At 39.9% G+C, this 17,828-nt stretch overlaps 2 protein-coding genes across 5 annotated transcripts; one reads left to right on the top strand and one right to left on the bottom strand.

The window, feature by feature from the left end:
- Window positions 1-47: 47 nt before the first annotated feature.
- Window positions 48-17,268, top strand: LOC108979573 (ultraviolet-B receptor UVR8-like). Of its 4 annotated transcripts, none has more exons than XM_035694291.1 (12): window positions 76-556; window positions 666-810; window positions 920-1,030; window positions 1,267-1,309; window positions 1,648-1,766; window positions 6,418-6,503; window positions 6,697-6,898; window positions 7,886-7,939; window positions 12,987-13,100; window positions 13,187-13,243; window positions 13,444-13,643; window positions 13,837-13,935. In XM_035694291.1, the coding sequence occupies exons 1-12, from the start codon at window positions 525-527 to the stop codon at window positions 13,898-13,900; spliced, it is 1,227 nt and encodes a 408-aa protein (XP_035550184.1). In that variant the 5' UTR covers window positions 76-524; the 3' UTR covers window positions 13,901-13,935. The 4 variants fall into 4 exon arrangements, with proteins under 4 accessions (XP_035550186.1, XP_035550184.1, XP_018805823.1 ...); XM_018950278.2 differs by having other exon boundaries at window positions 88-556; window positions 1,267-1,327; XM_018950280.2 differs by lacking the exon at window positions 13,837-13,935 and adding an exon at window positions 17,247-17,268 and having other exon boundaries at window positions 198-556; window positions 1,267-1,327.
- Window positions 13,871-15,271, bottom strand: LOC109002749 (membrane protein PM19L-like). Its single transcript, XM_018980629.2, has 4 exons — window positions 14,730-15,271; window positions 14,467-14,644; window positions 14,306-14,354; window positions 13,871-14,162 (listed from the first exon to the last, which is right to left on the bottom strand). Exons 1-4 carry the CDS (start codon window positions 14,860-14,862, stop codon window positions 13,983-13,985), a joined length of 540 nt encoding a protein of 179 aa, XP_018836174.1. The 5' UTR covers window positions 14,863-15,271; the 3' UTR covers window positions 13,871-13,982.
- Window positions 17,269-17,828: the final 560 nt, after the last annotated feature.

Raw genomic sequence — 17,828 nt, 5'->3', positions numbered from 1 at the left:
ATTGTCATCCTTTAAAATAAAGCATATACGAAATCGGTCGTCATACTTGCAAACTCGGTGAGAAAACGGAGAGAATCATATTCCATGATCCATCTTTGCTATGTTTGGAATTCTACTCCTGGCGTGAAATTGAATTCTGGTAGTTGGATGGATGCCTTCGTCAAGTTGAATGCTGCCTAATAAGCAGTTTTCGTTTTGGAAACAACCCCAATATTTGATTGCCTTTGTTTGGAACGGAGGAAAATGGAGATTACGGAAAGTTGCGCACGAAATTTTTGAGCCATTTTGCTTACCCCTTACGACATCGTTCCCTGGCCCCCACCTTTTTTCGCCCTTCCTCTACATGAATATATATATCCTTCGTCGTCTTCCACTGGACTAGTGAAAAGCATTTTCGAACGAATTGGGTTCGCTTTCCTCAAATCAGCAGAGTATCGGATGGTAGAAAGTGACTCTGTCTCTATCCCTGGAAGTAGATTAAAGTAAAGAAAAGAACAAGGATAAATATACGAATACGCACTCCCATGGCGTCCAATACCTCCGCCATCATCGCTTGGTGCGTACTTCTATCTCACCATACAAGCAATAAGCATGAGTATGATCTGTGCTAAAGCAGTAGAATGAACTATTATTTTTTCTCTTTTCTGTTTTTTTTTTAAACTCAGGGGCTCAGGAGAGGATGGGCAATTGGGAATCGGGAATAACGAAGAGAGAGAATGGGTTTGCGCCATTAAATCCCTAGACTCGCAGTCTGTCCGTTCCGTCGTCGCTGGCAGCCGCAACTCCCTCGCCATTTGCCACGACGGCAAGGTCCCTTCCTCTTACTCTATTGCTTATTCACGTTTTCTCATTTTTACTGCTGGGACTATTGTTGTTATTAATTTCTGTTTTGGATGTCGGGTGATTGGGTGCTTGTTAGTTGTTTACGTGGGGTTGGAACCAAAGAGGGACACTGGGACACCCACCAGAGACCAAAACTGAGAATATTCCCAGCCAGGTTAAGGCGCTTGCCAATGTTAAAATTGTTCAGGTAATTGCTATATTTTGATAAGAAAAATTATACTTATCATCCTTACATCACACACCATACATGATTTTTATTTTTTTTACTTTTTTCCCTTAGCAAATATGAGGCATAGGTATGTGGTGCATGAGATGATGAGTAGCAAAGCTCTTTTGATAACTGATGCTTCTGTATTTGGAAATGATTTTTTTCGTTTCTCCATTGAGTGCCTGATTTAGTGGTGTTCTTTTTATTTGTTTCAGGCGGCCATTGGTGGGTGGCACTGTTTGGCTGTTGATGATCAAGGTCGAGCTTATGCCTGGGGTATTGTAACTACGATTTCATTGTTGTTCGTCTGTTTACTGAGAGAGAGTAGGAAAAAGACACCAAATCATTTTTCATTTATAATTTAGCAAAAGAAAAACAGGTTCACTCCACTTAGCAGAGTGTTAAAATTTAGATAATTTGAGTTCATGCATGTGGCATTTTGGAAACCTTTCCTACTGCCCATGTACATGGCTGCGCCCCTCGCTATTATTAATAAAAATCTTTAACTACTTATCAATAAAATTTGGAAAAATTTCCACCTAAGAAAAGGGCATAATTTTGGTTTCCGCTTTGATGTGTGGGAGAACCTAATGCAGGTGGGAATGAGTATGGGCAGTGTGGGGAAGAACCAGAGAGGAAAGATGACACTGGTAGGCCGTTGAGAAGGGATATAATAATTCCTCAGCGCTGTGCGCCAAAGTTTGTAGTTCGCCAGGTAATTTTACTCATGTTAATGCATGGTTATGGCACTATAAGTTATCACATAGAAGGAATCCTCTGGCTGTATTTCTTTTTTCAGAAACCTGTCGTTATATACTTTTTAATGCATGAGCTCTACATTCCAACATTACAGATATTGATTTTGATGAACTTTATTTGAATCTCATGGCATGCAAATAAGCTTCTTGTGGTTTTTGGGAAATGACTTCTCAGCACCATCCTTGCAGGCTGCAATTGTTTTAAAATATGAGAATTGCTGCATACACAAAAAGATTACACAAAGTAAACTTACAAACTGATGTGGTTTCATGGGATCCGTTAGATCTACTTTACAATAAAAATAATTTTACAATCTGACGTACCACATTAAACCACATCAGTTTGTGGGTTTACTTTTGTGTAATCCCTTTATGTCTAAAGTATTTTCCTTTAGAGTCGGTTTGGATGGCCAGATGAGATAGGGCCCCTTAGGGCTGGTTTTATCTCATCTGGCCTGTACGGATGAGAGGGTTTTAGACATCCAAACGGTTAGATTTCATCTCTATTTCATCTATAAATTTTCAAACTCATCTCAAACATTTCTTTATTTCATCTCATCTCACTATCTAAACATACATTTTTTTACAAACTATTTCATCTCATCGTAACTCAAAAAATCTTACCACTATTCAAAACATCTTATCGCATTTGAATTGCCTATCCAAACCGTATATGTTCCATAGCTAGGGCAATGACTGAAGAATTTAGAAGTCAGCTCCTTTAAATTTCCCCCATGTTGTAATTCAGGAACGCAGTCAGACTAGAAGAGTCTCATTATGCTTTATATTATTTTGTCTTTGGATGTCATTTTAACTCACAAAACAGAAGTGACACTAGTTTAAAACATAAGTTGGTATAGCACTAGGGGTTAGGGGTGATCAATGGTCCGGTCGGACCGAACCGAGACTGAGATCGGTCGGTCTCGGTCCACATTTTAGAGGACCAAAAAGTTTCGGTCTGGTCTACGGTCTAAGATTTTTCCGAATAGGACCGAATGAAAATTAAAAAATATATATATTTTTTATATAATAATTGTACAATTAGCAATATAAAATTTTAAATATGTTATTAATACTTGTTAATATTCTATAAATTAACAATATTTTATATATATTTTCATCTAACCTATCACTATTAACAATATAAAATTTTAAATATGTTATTAACACTTGTTAATATTCTATGAATTAACTAATATATAATATCAAATAGTTAATTATATAGTAATTATATAAATTAATAATATAATTTTCATCTAATTATTTTCATTGAGCATATAAAATATTTTTTTATTGAGTTTGTTACATAATCCACATTAATAAGTCACTTAATTTAATTTAGTATTTTAAATAAATCTTTTTTATTAATTATTTAAAAAAATAAAAAAAATTAGGCCGGACCGGACCGGACCATTTGCACCCCTACTAGGGGTCTCCTAATATCATAAGAGCATTGGCAATGGCCTAGTCATTGCCAAGTTCAAAATTTAGCTAGAATCTCAACTTTTGACTATAGCATCAATTTTTGGCTAGGTGAATCCACATTGGATTAGCCATCTTAAAGTCAAAATAATAATATTATTTTATTTTATTTTAATAATATTTGATTTTTTTTTATTATTTTACAAATACACTTCATATATTAATTAATAATTTCATTTTAATTAGAGAATTATTCCTAATCCCGAAACCAATTACGAACTACATGTACAAGAAATCCTAGGTGTAGTTCAAGAAATCCTAGGCAAAAACCCAATGGCTCCCAAAACAACAACTATTCGAACCCATAAACTGGAATAAAATGCTTGTAGAACAAAAGCATCCCAAGACCAACCATTGGTTTCCGACAGCCGCCAATAAACCAATCTATATTTACATGCTTCAATGTGGCCAGCATCATAACTTCCTGTTGAAATTGTTGCTCCATCAGCTGGGCCTTTTCTGGATCATTTTCTAGCCTCTCCAAGATCTTGATAGCAACATCCTCACCATTATAAGTACCTCTGTACAGTTTCCCAAAAGCCCCTTGAGCAAAAGCGGATCCCATATTGAGCTTCCTTAAATCAATTGTCCACTCATCAAAATTCTCAAGCCCCAAAGTAGGGGGAATCGCTATCCATTAACGCTTGGGCAAGAGCATCATCGCTCAAGGCATTCGTGACTCTTCCTCTATGATTTGCACTTACTGCAACAGAGTGGTTGTCAGTAAAATCTTCAGCATACCACAAGATTTCAGCATCAAACCTTGATTGTAATAAACAAAAACTTATTTTGCAAGTAACTTCTGGTTTAAAGGTCTTCTCAATTATTACTTTCAGAGGCAAATTTGAAATTTTTACAAAAAGGAAAACACTCACTTTGATTGTGGGGACAGAAACAATAAGAACGGGAAAGAACATGAAAAAGGAAAAAACATGAAAAATAAGATTCAAACTTTCATATTTCCTTCCTTCATTGGTTTCCTTGGCAGTTTATGACATATTCAAACTTTCATAATACCAAATAAAAATCACAAATTTCTTCCAAAACAAGTTCGTTGGTAAAAAATGGAACAATTAGCTCAAAACAAAAAATGTCATACTAAACTTTTCTTTGGGCCCAACAGAATTTCCCCACTAGATTCTCATAATCCGAATTTCCCCACAATAAGCCACCTCATATTTCAGAAATCAAGTATACAAAGCAAGGGATCATTACTCAATTGATACATAAAATGCAATAAGCACCACACTTTATCAACAGAAAGCAAGAGCTTTTTACACATATTCAATGCCCCTAATCAGTGCTTTGATTAGCATCTTCTCTCATTGATAATTAAAGAGTTTCCCTTTCTCCAATATTTATTTCTTTTTCCCTACACCAGGCGCCAACATCATCACTACCAAACACAGAATCTTCGATCAAGAGATGGTAGTCAAGCACTTGCAAAGGTGATATACCCAGCAGAGATTTATAAACAAACATTAAGGATCAAAGAAGAACCTTAACTTATAGACCCAATTTTTTGTTTTTCGAAATTTATTTACCTCTATCCATAAAGAGTAAGTGGATTGCAACCGTAAAGGGATTTCAAGTTCAATCAATCAATAATAAGAAATTCCAACCAAGATGGGAAATATGCCTGAGATTTTTATATTTTTTTAAAAGGAAATCGAAATCATTCAAATAGGCGAATCCATTCAATATATAAAAAAAGTAAACCCCAAATACAGACCGACAAAATGAAAAAATATGCTCTCAACCAGATAAGATAAACTCGTATAAATACAAACAAAAGTCCAACTTTATTTGATTTACAGTATTAGCCATCCAAGAAGCAAGAAACTCTAGTAAATGATACCTTTTTCTCCCCCAAGAACCAAAACCAACAAATAATCAGAAGTTCAATAATTTTTCTTTGATTTATTGGCAACCAAATCGAAAGATCAAATATTTCCACAACAACGAGAAAAAAAAAATGAAAAATAGGCTAAGAATCAGGGGAACGATAGGGACGTAAGCGTACCTAAACCAAAGCAGCTCAGAATATGGTTTTGCGAGGAGATGAAGAGAAAGAGATTTTAATAGAAAATTGAGAGAATAGGGAGATAATCGATCGAGGAAGAAAAATGGGGAGGAGAGAGAGAATTGGCGAAAGGAAGAAAAATAGAGGAAGAGGAGGGACGAACGAGGGAATACGCGGGTCTGAAGAGAGAGAAAAAAAGAGGGAATGGGTAAATCATAAAATAATATTTGGCATGTGAATAGTGACTCGCCAATATTGGCTAGTCTTCTGTTTTTACTGTAGCTCAAATCTTGAGCTTTGGATCATTGGCTAGTCCAATGTGGAGGTTTTTTCTCACATCTAGCCAAAGTTTAGACTTGCATTGGCATTTGGCTAGTCCAATGCCAATGCTCACTTGAAAGAAATTCAGTGGCTGCTACTTATAAAAAAAAAAACAGTGGCTGCTATTGCTTCAGAGAATGAAGCGGATATTGGTTTCGACCATAACAGGATTTTTTTCAAGGTTATCATGGTTGCTTAGTTAAGAATGTACTCTAAAATTTGCAAACTGTCAAGGCTACTTCTGCCCGGTTGGCTAGTTAATGAATTATTGGGGGTCATTAGTCCCAACTTTGTAGCTGTGGAGTTAAGACTCAAGTCCCCTTTTAAAGACACTAGAATTCCGTATAGTGTCTTTGTTGCATTAAATTATTGTTTTCTATACACTTCCTTTTCACCTGCCATATTTTGTCCTATGATTCTTGGCTGTTCTCAATTTGTGCTTGAGACTTTGGAAATGTTATCTTAGGTCAGTTAAGGGCTGTTCTCATATTTTGCAAAATTTAAGCGTTTTGAAGCTGATTGTTACTTAAGATAGCTCTTCACTTACAATGACACAGACACACGCCCATATATATAACATCCCCATCTATTCTACACACTGACAGGCACGTTATTGTGTTGATTAATGCAACTACAGTTAACCTCAGTGTTTAGTTTCTTATGCTGGCATGACACAGGAATTTTTTTGTCTCCGCCTTTTCTCCCCAAGCATCTGCGTAGGCACAGATTGGCATGAGGGCGTTATTTGTGTTTTGGAGATCTTATAATTTATTATGTCACAGGTAGCTGCTGGAGGTACTCACTCTGTGGTACTTACACGTGATGGGCATGTATGGACATGGGGTCAGCCATGGCCACCTGGAGACATGTATAATACCCCTTATGGTTAATTATATTATTCTATTTTAATACATCTGTTTTACCTAATTACTTAAATAGCATGGTTTCATATAACTTATGGAGTGTGCTGTACCCATACATATACCATGATAGTTTGCTGCCTGCTTTTAACTAAGTCATCTCTATTTTATTTTTACATATTATTTATACCATATGTCCAGAAAGCAGATCTCTGTTCCTGTTCGAGTTCTAGGTCTTGAAAATGTGAGGCTCATTGCAGTTGGGGCATTTCATAATTTGGCTCTCCAAGAGGATGGGACTTTATTGGCATGGGGTAGTAATGAATATGGACAACTTGGGACTGGAGACACCCAACCAAGATCACATCCTGTTGTTGTCCATGGGCTTTCTGGTCTTACTTTGGTTTGTAATTCAGCACTTGAAATCCTTATGCTTTACCTGTATCATCATTTTGTTGCTTCTTTCAAGTTTGTTATTTCTGACGCTCCCTTACCAACAATTTCTAAAAGGGAAAAAAACAAATTGTTCTGTTTGGTTGAAATGTGTGAAAAGCATGCTTAGGCACAAGGCAAAGGGCAGGGCAGTTATAAAGCCCTGGTTACTGTGCTTCATCTAGTTGCAAGCTTTTGGGCTTTCAACAATAGCCCTAGTTCATGATTGAAACCTTGGCTTTCAAGGTGCAGTTCAAGTGTGCCCCTGAGCCACAATACTCTCAAAGCAAGTGAAGAGAAAGGACTCGAGAATCAAGTCGGTTTAGTGTGTTATCTTTTTCATCCCTAGACACTTTTATTTTATTGGTGAAGTTATCTCACACTTAATGATATCTCACAATGTCATTAATAAAATATTATCTTATCAAAAGATAATATTGAACTCACAACCTCACCTTCCAACCATGTCTTCTTTTTCCCATCACATATTGTGCCTATTCTTAACATAACAGAATGTTTCTTATACAGCCAATGTGTTTTTTTTTTTTTTTGTCCAACCATATTTGTCTAAAAACCCACTATAGCGGTGTTTGCAGAAACGAAGTTTCTTTGCAGAGTAATCATGTACAACTACTTAATGCATATGAATCTTTCAAACAAGACTGAAAACTCAACTTAGTTTTCTTCATAATAAATCCTTTGTGGGAAGGTTTAGTTTCAGGAACGGTCAGTAACGTATGCTACTTAACATCAAATTAAACTGCAAAACTGTTTGCTTCATTTACTTTCAGTTTCAACTTTTTACAGGTTTTGGGATCTTTTTATGGCTCCTAGACCTTTCAACTAGTTCATCTCTTATTTTTGTTATTAACATTGGCTAAACATTTAGAACGGTGCTTCTTTGTTGGTTCATGGTTTAGCTAGTCTGATAGGCACCTTACCTTTTTTGCACCTTTAGGTTGATATTGCTGCTGGAGGTTGGCATTCTACTGCAATAACGGAAGATGGAGAGGTTCTCTCTCTCTCTCTCTCTCTCTCTCCAAAGAGATTCTTTCTTGTGCATGTCTATTGTGTGTGGGTTTTTTCACTCGTTCAGGTGTATTTTTAAACACAAAGCTTCTGAGATGTTTGAGCAAATTGGAATCTGAACTCATGACCTCTTGTTTAAGAGTAGAAATTATTCCCCTATATAATTCAGATGGTTTTTATTGGTAAAAATGAATTTTATTGATGACATAAATAGGCATATAGTCCAAATACACGAGGCATATACAAGAGCAACACCTATACATTGACTGTTTAGAGATTCAAGAAAATCGTGAATGTTCACGCCATTAAAGTGTTAAAGAAGAGCATTTTAAGCTCGTCCATTGTCCGTTCGCAATCCTCGAAACTCCTTCCATTCCTCTTCCTCCATAGACACGACCACAAGCAATGTTTTACAACTTAAAGCAATTTTTTTCTTGTCATTTTATATTAATTTGTCATTTCTTATAAAAAAATATATCATATTTGCTTATTAATAAAAAACTCCTTCCTTTTTTCTTCTCCGTACACAATTCTTTTTCTTTAAACTTTTGTTGAGGATTGCGGTTGTGGGTGATTGACGGTGGTTGTTTGGAGTGCTATTGGAAGGAAAATGCCTTCTGTGAGAAGTTTAGCAATTGAGTCAAAGGTGTTCGAGGTTCGGGCAGATGGGAGTGGATTGCTCATCACGGAGAGGGGGTGGAAAGGAGTGCAAAACTTGAGGCTGGATTTGGACACAGTGCATTGGGCTTCAAGAACGTTGGAGGATTGTCAAAAGCATAGTAGTAAGGGATATTACTCTGCTTATAGAGAAGGAAACAGAGCATTTGTTGCGTAGAAAGGTTCAAATTCCCGCGGCAGTTATTTGTCTCTGGTGGTATATAGCGGAGGTGGAAGTCGGAGCTTCATCATCATACCTGGGGACAGAGATGGGATGGGGTGGAGAAAACTTGCGGCGGCGTTGAGGGAGGTTTTGGTAGGACCCCATGTTTTGTGGCCCATGGCCAAGCCACTAGCCATGTCGAGAGAAGGCTGGACAGTCCCACAGCAGCCCCACGGGCATGCCATGGGCCCTGCCTTGACATGCCCAGGGTGCTCAGTGAGGCTGGTGACCAGGCCAGCCCACTCAGCCTGCCCAGAGCAAGCAGCACACGCAGCCTAGCGTGCATGCCCCGCGCGTGCAGCACGCACACCCAGCGTGCGTAGCCCAACGCCCCACAGGCACGCCCAACGCGCACCTAGCCCAGCACAGGGCAGCGCCCAGGCACCCTGCCTAGGCCATGTCAGCCACACGCCTGGCCAACCTTCCAGCATGCCAACATGCCCATGGTCCATGCCATGGGTCAGCCTAGGCCACCAAAGGCCAGCATGTGTCATGGGCCACTTTGGCCATGCAAGGACTTATCATTTTATTATTTTTAATTTATTTTATTTAATAATATTCCAAGGGACCTATTAGAGGTTTCGAAGTTGTAATCCTATAAATAGGACCCTTAGGGCAGGTTTGGGGGATGGGATGAGACACAAAATTCTCATCTCATCCCATCTCATCATTACATATTTTTCAAATCCCCATATAAAATTTAATAAACAATTCAACTTTTTTAAATCTCAATTCAATTTTTTCAAATCCCAATACAATAATAATACTAAAATATAATATTTTAAACACTAAAACAAAACACAAAATTCTCATCTCACCCCCCAAACCTGCCCTTAGTCTTTGCATTAGGGACTTTTGATCATTTGACAATTCTCCCTTTGTGGACGGTTTAGGCTTGTTCTTTTGAACACTTCGGTGCTTTGCACTTGGGCTACTTGGGGGACATTCGTGAAACCCTTGTGGAGGATTAACACCTTGCAACTCATGAATAGGTGTAATCCATCATCTATCTTGTTTCATCATCACCTTGATATCCGTGGATAGGTGTGATTCTATTTTTATTCAATATATGAGGTTTATTCAACTCTTATAAAATATGTGGATCATTTGTTGAATTATTATCATTTTGTCAATTAAGTTCTTAAGTGTTATTACTTTTGTTCTTGAGTGTTCTTTATTGAGTTCTTGGTGTTCATCTCATTGTTGCTCTTCCAATCCATCCAAACCTAATTTTCAACCAACCCTAGTGTTTGTCATGCTTTCTATAAGTTTGACAATTTTCCATAAATTGCCTCACTCATACAACTTGCCCTAGCCGAAATATACCTTGCCTCCAATCCCACATACTCTACTCAACCAGCCCTAGAATTGCCCTACTTTCCATAAGTGAACCTTACCTTAATTGCCCTTCATCCATCACAAACTTTGCCCTAGCCGAAACACATTATCCTTGTCCATTCTTTGAATTTGCCCTAGCCGCCCACTCCACCTCCCATATTAGTGTTCGTATAACTTAGGAACCCTAATTGCTCCATCTTTCCATTCCTTCACGTACCTCGTTCGGCCACCATAAGACTTGCCTCCATAAAACCCTAGCCACCCACCTCAAGCCCTATAAGGAAACTCATTCCTTTTAGGAGTCTTGACTTCCTCCAATTCAAATCCCTTAATCCAAGGAATTGACAATCACATTCAATCCCTCATCCCTAAAATCACTCACATCCACCTTTGACTTTCCTTCCTAGCCAAATCCGAATCTCCTAAGGATTCCTACCACTTAGGAATCTTTCCAAAAATCCTTCCACTCACCAACTTCAGCAACCCTAGTTGCCTTGTCACCCGAAGCCCTTCCTCCATCCATCTTGGCGCCAACCCTAATGTCCATGAGCTAACTTCGGCAACCCTAATTGCCACACAACCGAAACCCTAGCCTCACCATCTCTCATCAACCCTAACCTTATTACTGGCGCCACACTCAAGGGGGAAACCCCAGTCGTCCACATTACTTTTGCATTCCCTAAACACTAAGCCTACCCCAATTTCATCACCATCTTCATCATCCTATCACTCAAGCATCATTCTTTGTTGAAGGCCAAGCAAGTTGGCAAGATCACTCGGTCACCACCATTACCAAGACAAGCTTGTGGACCTTAGTGTTAGGGACAAGACCGGGGTCCCTAACAAGTTGGCAGCGAAGGTGGGAAGGGGAGAGTCCTTCCGTCTTCGTCAGCAGTAGCTTTCACATCATCTCGGTCGTATAAGGAGGCTTTGCAGTCAACTAGAGACATGCGAAAGTCAGATATGGTAGGCCTACTATAGGCAGGTGATCTTCTTGTTTTGGGAGAAAATCATAGACAAGACGGAAGTGATAGGTGGTCTGGGCAAGTAGAGGTAAATATTTTGAAGGAATTACGGGATATGCAGGCTTCGTTGGAGGAGATGAATTTTAAAGTAAAGGGGCTTATACGGTGCGTTTTGGGGAAAGAAGAATTGGGGCTAGGCTTGGGGAGTGGGCTGGAAACAGGGAATAAGAAACTGAAGGGAGTGGGTCAGGATGGTGGGGCCTTCCCTAATTGCGCAAGAGTTGGGCCAGCTCTGAGGCTCGAGCCCACTCCACAGGCGTCCTCCTTCTGGAGGAAGAAACCACAACACACAGCAGGCCCATCGGGGGGTGGGTCAGCGACATTGATGCCGGCGAAACCTCAACTAACGTCGCCGAAGGATGTATGGAGTTGGGCTATGGAAGTATATAGGAAAAGGTTGGTGCTCTTTTGCTAGTAATATTCAGCTGCATTTGGGGGATGGTAGTAAGATCAGCTTTTGGCAAGATGTGTGGTTGGGAGACATAGCCTTGAAGGATGCTTATCCCATGATTTTCATAATTGCACAGGAAAAAGAAGTTATGGTGGCTGATTTGCAGGTTATTAATCAAGGTTCACAGGAGTGGAACATCAACCTTACTCGGGATGCACATGATTGGGAAGTGACTGAGCTGGTGGAATTTCTGAACATGTTGTACAACATTTCTACTGCTGCCACTATGGAAGATATGATGGAATGGCGATCCTCTAGGAAAGGGAAATTTTCAGTATGCTCTCTTTATGATTCTATTACTATGCATCAAAGGCACAATTTCCCTTGGAAGAAAAACATATGGAGGACTAAAGCACCCACAAAGGCTACATTTTTTGTCTAGACGGCAGCTCTAGGGAAGATTATGACCATTGATAATCTTAGAAGACGTGGTCTTATTATTATGGACTGGTGTTGTTTGTGTAGAAAGTGGAAAAACAGTGAACCGTCTACTTCTACATTGTAAGTTTGCTCGAGATATCTGGACTTATTTTCTCATTAGAATGGGTATAGTATGGGTGATACCGGGTAGGGTGGTTGAATTGTTAGCAAACTGGAAAGGGATCACAGGGACACCACAGATTGCAGCAGTGTGGAAGATGGTCCCTATATGTATTCTCTGGTGTATTTGGCACAAACGTAATGAGAGACTGTTTGAGGATCATGAACACTCATTGGAAGAGTTTAGGAGTTTTTTTCTGGAAGACTTTGTTTGTGTGAGCTATTGCTCTTGATTTGAATGGTCTCAGTTTTCATGATTTTTCTTGTAACTGTTTCTAGTGCTTAACTCGATGTATTCACATGTATACTTCTAGTGTACTTGGGCTATGCCTACCTTTATATCAATAAAATAACTTATTACTTATCAAAAAATAAAAACTCATTTTGGTTGACTTTTCTATAGGTAGGTCACTTTATCTTGATGTTTAAATGTCTTTTTAGTCATGAGGCCATGATTTTGGCTTTGTGGTGTTCTGCAAAATGCAAGAAGCGCCTTTGCTCTTTTGGTTGAAAATTATGTGCCGCGGGCGCTATCCTGGTTGGAATAATATAGTTATAAACTTTTTATTGTGAGTGTATGTCTATATATATAGAGATTGAGTGCCAAAAATGGAAACTGGCAAGCTTGGTCGACGCATCATAGTGCTATGATTGCTCTTTTTTCCTTTCATATCAATTTTTTATTACTAAACCTCTTATCACCATTCTGATCCTTGTGTAATGACCTGCCTGAATGGGCAACTGACTGGGCCATTGCCTACCGGAAAAGGAGTTAATACATGACATTCCTTTCTAGGTGTACGGATGGGGAAGAGGTGAACATGGGAGACTGGGATTTGGAGATAATGACAAGAGCAGTAAAATGGTGCCTCAGCGGGTTCAGCTTCTGGCTGGAGAGGACATTGTTCAGGTATCAGTAAACTTTTTAAGTTGCTTTCTCTTCGCTATCATTTCTGTAGTTTGAGATCTTCTGATTTTTGTTCATATGGTGTCCAGGTGTCTTGTGGAGGCACGCACTCGGTTGCACTCACGCGTGATGGGCGCATGTTCTCGGTAAGTATTACGACTCGTTTACAGCAGCGCCGTGGCTTTTGTTGATATTGAATGCCAATGCATTCTCGGATCATTTATGGTCACTGAATGCTTGCTAGTTTCTAGTTTCCACGAGTCTTGCACCGTCTCGTCGCTGTTTTCCTTTTACTTGGTCGACAGTGGAAGTATTACTTACGATGACTGGTCATGACTTTTGACAGTTTGGTCGAGGTGACCATGGGCGTCTTGGATATGGTCGGAAAGTGACTACCGGTCAACCAATGGAAGTGCCCATAAAAATTCCCCCTCCACAAAATCTTAGCGAGGATGCAGCTGAGGGGAGTTGGATTGCTAAACTCGTTGCTTGTGGTGGACGCCACACTCTAGCTATTGTAGATTGGAAGACCGACGAGTCTAAACAGTAAGTGATAAATAATGCTACCGGATGTTTAGAAACAGAAGAAGTCATTTTTAGGACGCGAAAAACTTATCAACAAACCAATAAAGAAAGAACAATTTGATTTGACAAAATTGCCAAGCTTTTGGCTTAATGTTGTTTGTTTCTTTTGGTACCCTTTTTTTCTTGTTCTCGTCGTTGGGAAACCTTTTGGCAGCAATTGTTGGTACCCCACAATTATGCACAAAACATACGAAAGCATGGCGATTAGTTTTATTTGATTCGAGAGCTTTTGGAAAGGAAAAGAAAACGAAGACGTTTGTTTCATGTAAGCTCACTAACAGAATGTGCGTGCAAGAAGTTTCAGGTTTCAGGAGTGTCGGTCTTCTGGGGTTCATGACCCATGGCAATGCCACCACCATGGCCATTGCCGTCTCTACGATAACCTGGTCCATATGTACTGTTAAACACCGCAGCATGCAGAAGCCCCACGTACAGCAACTGAATCAGTAGCGATATGAATAGAAAGAGCTCCAGTGTTTTCTGCAAATCATCGCGTTATGACGGCAGATTTTAGTTTGGTTATCATACACTCTTGCCTTTCTTTTTTGGGCATGGTGGTACATATTCATTATTTTGATTAAATTAAGGCATGTCCATGCAATTTACTTGAGATCATCCCTTACCAGGCGGTTTCCTCTGTGTCCTCCCAAAATGATTTCCTTGCATGCAAGACTATATCAAGAAATTCAACCAAGAAATTGATTAGAAAACAAGATCAGCATTTGAATTGGAACATTAAACGAGATGCTGAATTTGAACAGAGATGATTGTGAGAAATAAGTACCCAAAAGCAAGAGCAGTAATAGCCCAGGAGATAGCTGCTAGAGAGCCTGCACCAGCCAGACTATCACTCCGCCAAGCCCGAAGATGTGCAAGCCCATGAAGCACAGAACAAGCCCCCACCACCCCCGCTGACAAAGCGAAGGGCAACATAAAACTCGTTGCTGGATTCCCACCCAAATCTGTAAAGATATCAAAGAAAGAAGCTCGTATTCAAATACTCGAGGGCTACCCAAACAGCTCAGAGAGAGGGAGAGAGAGAGATACGGGGGTGATTCTGTTGACCATCGATGTATTTGTCGATGGACCATCCAGCCAGTCCAAGAACTACAAGATACACCACCAAGTTGACCGCCAAAAGAGGACCGAGCAGGTCTCTACCACGCCTTCCAGCAGCCATCTCGTATCAAACACGCATACAGAAAAGGTTTGTGGGTGGTTTTGAAGTTGACGAAAGGAAGGCTTTTATCTACATGGTTTCTAGTTCAGGACGTTCAAAATGTATACATACAGGTGCGTTTATACTTCCAGGGGCTTACAGATATGTATGGCCGTAATGTCAAACCTGCATGAGCCGTCTTTTATGGGTACCTTCTGGTAAAAGCTATGAAATTTGAGTAGCTTCTGGTAGCAGCTATGGGACCCTCTTTGGTAATGGTGCACTTGACGCGTGGAAAGACGAGCATTATGCATGTGTTCTTTGGGTCCGTGGCTCATCAATCCGAACATCTTTCACTTCCTGACAAACTTCTTTTCTTTTTTATTTAAAGATTTCGTTGAATAAAGAAGAGACCATGCGTGAGAACCCAAAAAACAATTGTGTTTTATTTTATTTTATTTTATTTGAAGGGAGTTTTGAGTCCAATTGGATGGTTCTAGGTTAATTGGTTGTGTTAGATGCTGTGGGCCATGCCTTAGGCTTGTGAGAGAGGAAATTCGAGCCCAGCCGATGAGCTAAGGAAAAGCTCAGCCCTCCCACCGAAACAGTGTCGTTTGGTTGTGGGTGAAATTTTTTTTCCTCCCCTCGAATGGCGTCATTTTGGAACATAAGGATAAAACCCTAATTTTCCTTATTGATTCCCCTGCGTTGCATGACTCCTTTTTTTTTTTTTTTTTTTTTTTTTTTTTACCTTCCCTTCTTCTTCTTCTTCCTCCTCCAACTTGCAGCCTGTGAACCCTATATTTTTCCCATGACCTGCAGCGCCGCTCCTCACCACCACCAACCCATGCCTTTGAGATCTGCAACATGTAAGGCCATGGCAGCTACTCGCTTCAGCTACCCACCCCTCTTCGCACACCATGCATGCGTTGCTCACAGAGCCCATGCCATCCCCTACCCCCAATCGCAGTCATTGTTGCTGCCATCGAGAACCACCCATCAGCCTATAAATAGGTCGAGCTACTCATCCCTCAATCAGTTTCTTCCTCTCTCAAAATCGAGTTCTAGCGTTTCCCCACTCTCAAATCTACTTCCCGAAGCCTCTAGGGTCAATTTTGCCCTAGCGTCACCATGCTCCGCCACACCCTGCCATGGAAACCCTCTCATCCACCCACTAGCACTCCAGATCTGCCACCCCTTCGAGAGAAATCCCACCAGTAGCCCTCTGTTATGCCAGATCCGCCTCTGCCACCTTACTCCGCCGCTGCCCCACTGTCGCTCCGCCACTCTTGGGGCCACCTCAGTAAGCTATATGTCCTTTGTTTGGTATTTTAATCTTCTGTCTATGTTCTAATTTAACCCAATCGTCTTTGTCCGTCCGCACAGCGACACGAGCACTCATTCACTCACAGGAAACCATAGACCATCATGTGCGATCATCTAGAATAATTGCCTTCTGCGTAGTAAGTAACTATCCAACGTAGCTTTTGATTTTCTAACGTGAAATTATCGCTAACTTTATTGCAATCTGGTTGTGTTTGAGAAGGGCCTTAGGCCCGGGGAAGTGCTGGGAATATTTGACATGGTTGTTGTCTGAATTTAGGTCAAGGGCTGGATGGAGGATGAGAAACGCGTGTAGTTGGGGTTTGTGAAATTATGGAATTGACTTTTGTGTTGTTGTGTGGTTGACTATTTGTGCTATGTCATGCCATCCAATAAACTGCTTGTCACACATCTACATATTCATTGTTATTAATATATGTCAGGATTCAACTGTGCTATGTTTTGTGCTATGTAGCGTAATCAGAAACTGGTTTTTGGTGTCATCGAAAAAAAAGATATATTTTTGTGTGGGTGTGTGTGTGTCAATACTCCAAGTTGAGATGGGGTATTATCTCGGTGAAGTCACTCGGGAGCGTGTAAAACTAAGTGACGTCCCATTGGCTGTCGTCGGGCAACAGTAGACTCAGCCAAAATGGTAATGCTCTTGGTATGACTCTGCTAGCAGAGGCTAAAGGATGTCTGGTCACTTTACGCGTGGAGCTGGACATCGCTCATAACGAAGTCACACGTGCGATCGTTACCCATGGTGTGACGAAGAGAGTCAGGGTGTGACAAAGATAACCAAGGTGTGTGGGTGGTTCTGAATGGGAGACCATGGTATATATTGTAATAATTAGTTGTGTATTGGGTACAAAGGGATTTTGGCGTTAGTGGTTACAAGTAATGATTTTTTGGGGATGGTTGTAAAAATGAATATTTTTTGGGTTATTGCTTCCATGGTTGTTGTGCATTATTTGTTGTATAATTTCATACTTAAATCTTTTGGATGTTGCTCTGCTAATTTACTTATTGAGATTGTGAAATCTCATTGTGGTATTCCTACCTACGATTCCGTTTCGTAGACTTTGATGTAGATGATGGGTATAAGCAGGAGGGACCAGCCCCACCTGAGGAGTGATGGCACAGGACTTTTCACATTATTTGTTGTTGGAACTTTGTATTCATTTCCTTTATTTCAGCCGGATGATTGTATTAACCTCTTGGAGGACTTTGTTTCGAGTTGTATCGTTCTTAAACTTCCTGGTACTTAGTTTTGTACTGCTTTATATTTTTCCATTGCGTTACTTATGTTATACACATTTTGCATGTTTGCGCACACTTGCACATGACAATGTGACGTATGATCCATGTGGTCATCATCCTAATGTCATGACTTCTACCAAATCACACATGGGGGTCGAGGTCATCACATCATATATAAAGTGTATCTTCATAACAAAATATACATATGTATAGAAATAAAAATAAGACTAATGGGATCAAAATATTGATCCAACGGTGCGGCTAAAAGCTACAGCTGAGAGTGTGGTAATTAACAATTTTAGAACAATATTTCCGATATCTGTATCGTTTTTTAAGTGGGAGTCCTTAAACATCGACATATCTATTGCGTCAACCATAGAAAAAAAAAATTAACTTGACTG

This window comes from Juglans regia, chromosome 1 (genome assembly GCF_001411555.2).
Source record: "Juglans regia cultivar Chandler chromosome 1, Walnut 2.0, whole genome shotgun sequence".
Lineage (NCBI taxonomy): Eukaryota > Viridiplantae > Streptophyta > Magnoliopsida > Fagales > Juglandaceae > Juglans > Juglans regia.
This window is presented reverse-complemented; position numbering and strand designations above follow the sequence as displayed.